Raw genomic sequence first — 3,622 nt, forward strand, 5'->3', positions numbered from 1 at the left:
ATACAACCTAATACGGCGTTCCAAACGAGCCCTTAGTTCATTATACCACCACCAAACTTGTGAATTATATATATATGAGAAGTTATGGATTCTATTCTACTATACCAAACTTATATACTTTTTCCTATACTATACGTTACGCTACACATTTGGAATGGTCACATTGATATGACTATATTATTATCACAACAATTAACATAAAATCATAACAGTTTGATTGTAAATTTTAAATTAGAAAATGTGTGTGTGTTGAAATGCAAGCTCATTATAATAATTTTTAATTATATTATGATGAGAATACGTGGATGGATTTGGAGATAGATATCGACGAAAAACGACAATAATTAATGGGCTGTGCCGAGTGCCGACTGCTCTGCAACTCGACTAGCTTGCTTGCTTGCTTGGTTCCCCTCACAAAATGATACAAGGAAACTGCAAAACTTTGTCTCTTTCCTCACTCAAATCAAAATTCCATATTAAAGAAATGAACCATTTTCTATAGCAATTAAATTCCATATTAAAATAGAATACATATCCCTTTAGCAAATTATCAAAGAAAAAAAGAAAAAGACAAAAAGAAAAAGACTAATGCCCATTGCCATTATGTATGTCCCTTCTCTAACTCTTTTTTGGTGCTTTTGATGTCCCAGCAGGCAGCAGCAGTAGCTGGCTGCTCTGCTCACACATTATCGCCAACTTCAACAACTCTTTTTAAGCGTGTCACTTAGGCTTACCAAAATCAAAATTACCAACAAAAGAAAACATCTTACGTGGATCAATATTTAATTAAAAAAAAAAAGTTTTTTTTACCCTTGATGAGCCGAAAGTTCATATTGAATTACACATGAAAAGGAGGAGAAAAAAAAAGTTATATAATTATGTTCAGTTCAGGTAAGAAATATAAGGCACGTGATTATTCCTGGAATCACGTGATAACCAGGGTCACCATGTTAGAGAAACTTTAAGAGTGGCTTATTTATCATATTTGTAGCTTTTGAACCATATTAATGGAGTTTCTTAAATCCAAAATATGAACTATGGTACCAAGTAATCCTCACTCTGCCCTGAAGTGGCTTGATGCATTTGCTTTGCTAATGTAGTAATGTGATTAAGACCTCTAAAAATATCCTATACAATCAGATTTAAGCTTACCTTACCAACAATATAGGATAGAATTGCCTAATGCAAGCTTCACTCAGGTGTGTTTCCCCAAAATAATGGTGGAAACCCATAGAGTAAATTGCTCCAATTGGTGATAAAAATTGATCCTTGTTATGTCAAAAAGGTCTTGCAGCCTCTTCCATCATCTTTTTTACTCTTGTAAGCCTTTCAATCTCCTTGAGAACCTGAGTTTTCAGAAAAATAAAAACATAATTTGCCATCATCTCCATTGATGCTTGTTAAGCATGTCTAGTGTTAAGAAAGAAAAAAAAAAAGCTTTCCTCACCTCCAAAGTCATGTCCTCCGTGGTAATGGCATTTACGTCATCATAACCTAGCTTAGATGCAACTTCTGCTAAAGATAAGAAGCAATTAGAACCAACGGGAAAACATAACCCCATTATGAAAAATTCAAAGTTAATGGGCGGAAAAAGGAAAATACTTTGAAGTGAGATGGTTGTATCAGCTGTGGCATATCCCTCTCTCATTTCTTCATACAGAGAAGCTAACTGAGTAAACACCTGATATCATCCATCAGAACTAAATAATCAAGATCTTTTTAGAAAGGAAAAACTTAAGTAGACAAATGTTTATTGTGCTGGAAGCTCTTCTTATTCAGGTAAATTTAGCTTTGGAAGTTAAGACCAGACCTCTGAATCTGAAACACTTTGGTCTTCCATATTTCCACTAGCCATCATGTCTAGGGGAACATCAATCCATATTGTAATACCATGTCTCAGAAGAGCCCTACGTGTGTTTGCAATGCAAATTAGGATAAATTGACCAATTAAGCAGGACAGATGCTATATGAATTTAGGACAAGTTTCATACAGATTAGTTGAGCTCTGAACTGCACCATTTCCAGCACAAACCACTAGTCGACCCATGGATGACAACTGCTTCAGTACTTCAGTCTGCAGCATTATTTCACTTGAGATACAAGCTCAAAAGTTTAGCGATTTGCAAATTAGAGCTTTGAAAGAATTGCCCTGAGTACGAAAAGTTTTTCATCTCGGAAACTTAACAATCAAGCTAGGGAGTTGAAACATCAATAAATGTATGTGGTACAATCACTTAGGTAGAACTCACTCCCAAAAGTTAGCCTAAGAAAGGAGGGCGCCCAAATAGTTATATACTTGGTCAATTTAGATCCTAACAAAATGGGGAACCAACATCAAGTATGTTGAGAAAATCACCTCAGACGCCCGAAAGCCCTGCTCATCAGTCTCCCTGAAAGATTTGACAGCAGATTCACCACCAGCAGCTTCCTCAACCAAACTATCACTGCAGATGGGGACAAAATGAACAATGTAAGTGATTGGTTTAGGTAGGTAATAATATAAGCTTGATCTTTCAATCATTTAAACAGGTACCTGTCGAAGTAATAATATCTTAATGATTTTGCTAAAAGTTTTCCCAGACTGGTTTTCATGGGGCTGTTCATCCCTTTTCAATTTCACCCAAAAAAAAAAAAAAAAAAAAAGAAAAGCACACCCATTTTACATTATATTTAAGAAGCTAAATTGCCATGAAATCTAAAATCAGGAAATTTCTTGATCAACAACTGATTGCTTACCCACAAGAAATATGGAAGTTCCCTTGAGTTCAGGAGATATATCCATTGCCTTCTTCTGGATTAAAACTGAAGAGTTAAAATCAACACTCCATTCAAATCACACGAAAACAAATGAAAATTCTTCAGCCTCCAATTGGGTTTCATAAAAATGTAAATTTTTTCCAAAATAACTGAACTTTGAGTCACCTTTAATTCGAGAGAGGAATCAAGTACGGCGACCCTCGGAGCTGTAAATTTATCAGAAAAAAATAAAAGAATTAAAACCCTTTAGTTTCAATCAACGGAGCTTCCAGACGTTACAGAAGAAAAAATATTGGGAACTCACATGAAGTGCTGCTGCCATCGGCGACGTTGCAAAGAGGTGGGAGAGGTCTTCGGAATTGGAAGGGAGGTGTTCTGAAATTGGGTATGGAAATGGAGTGTTGGAGCTGGAATTTCAAAGGGGAAGAAGTGACGACTTGAATGGGGGTCAACAACGAGTGTAATTGGAGGTTGGAGCAATGGAGCGTTGGGGTCGTCGTCGTCATCATCTCCATGGAAAGCTGGTACTGGTTCTGGTTTGGCTTAGTTTATCGTTACCCACTGCTGCCACAGTTAGTTATTATACATTTATTAAATTTATCACTAAATAAAATTTAATTTAAATATATCTAAATATTATACTTAAATTATCCTATATAATTTCAAATATCATTTAAAAATATAAACATAATATATTTTAAGGGATATGATTTTATCCCGTTATTATACTTTCACAGATTGTAATCCGTGATGTATGGCAGCCGTCAGATGAGAGAGTTATTTGATCTAACGGCTGAAATTAATGTAGGAGTAATTATGGTTAAAAAGTAGAAACGTACTTGACACTCATTTAATGTACCACGGA

General features: G+C 35.4%; 1 protein-coding gene across 3 annotated transcripts; it reads right to left on the reverse strand.

Moving 5' to 3' along the window:
• Positions 1 to 950: 950 nt before the first annotated feature.
• Positions 951 to 3,351, reverse strand: LOC115701309 (probable inactive shikimate kinase like 1, chloroplastic). Of its 3 annotated transcripts, none has more exons than XM_030629064.2 (10): positions 3,062 to 3,351; positions 2,923 to 2,963; positions 2,737 to 2,791; positions 2,534 to 2,606; positions 2,357 to 2,444; positions 1,992 to 2,074; positions 1,811 to 1,907; positions 1,603 to 1,681; positions 1,448 to 1,512; positions 951 to 1,346 (listed from the first exon to the last, which is right to left on the reverse strand). In XM_030629064.2, exons 1-10 carry the CDS (start codon positions 3,270 to 3,272, stop codon positions 1,278 to 1,280), a joined length of 861 nt encoding a protein of 286 aa, XP_030484924.2. In that variant the 5' UTR covers positions 3,273 to 3,351; the 3' UTR covers positions 951 to 1,277. The 3 variants fall into 3 exon arrangements, with proteins under 3 accessions (XP_030484924.2, XP_030484925.2, XP_030484926.2); XM_030629065.2 differs by having other exon boundaries at positions 2,737 to 2,788; positions 3,062 to 3,348; XM_030629066.2 differs by lacking the exon at positions 3,062 to 3,351 and having other exon boundaries at positions 2,737 to 2,802; positions 2,923 to 2,962.
• Between the last annotated feature and the right edge of the window lie 271 nt (positions 3,352 to 3,622).

The sequence above is a fragment of the Cannabis sativa genome, chromosome 8 (assembly GCF_029168945.1).
Source record: "Cannabis sativa cultivar Pink pepper isolate KNU-18-1 chromosome 8, ASM2916894v1, whole genome shotgun sequence".
Taxonomy (NCBI): domain Eukaryota; kingdom Viridiplantae; phylum Streptophyta; class Magnoliopsida; order Rosales; family Cannabaceae; genus Cannabis; species Cannabis sativa.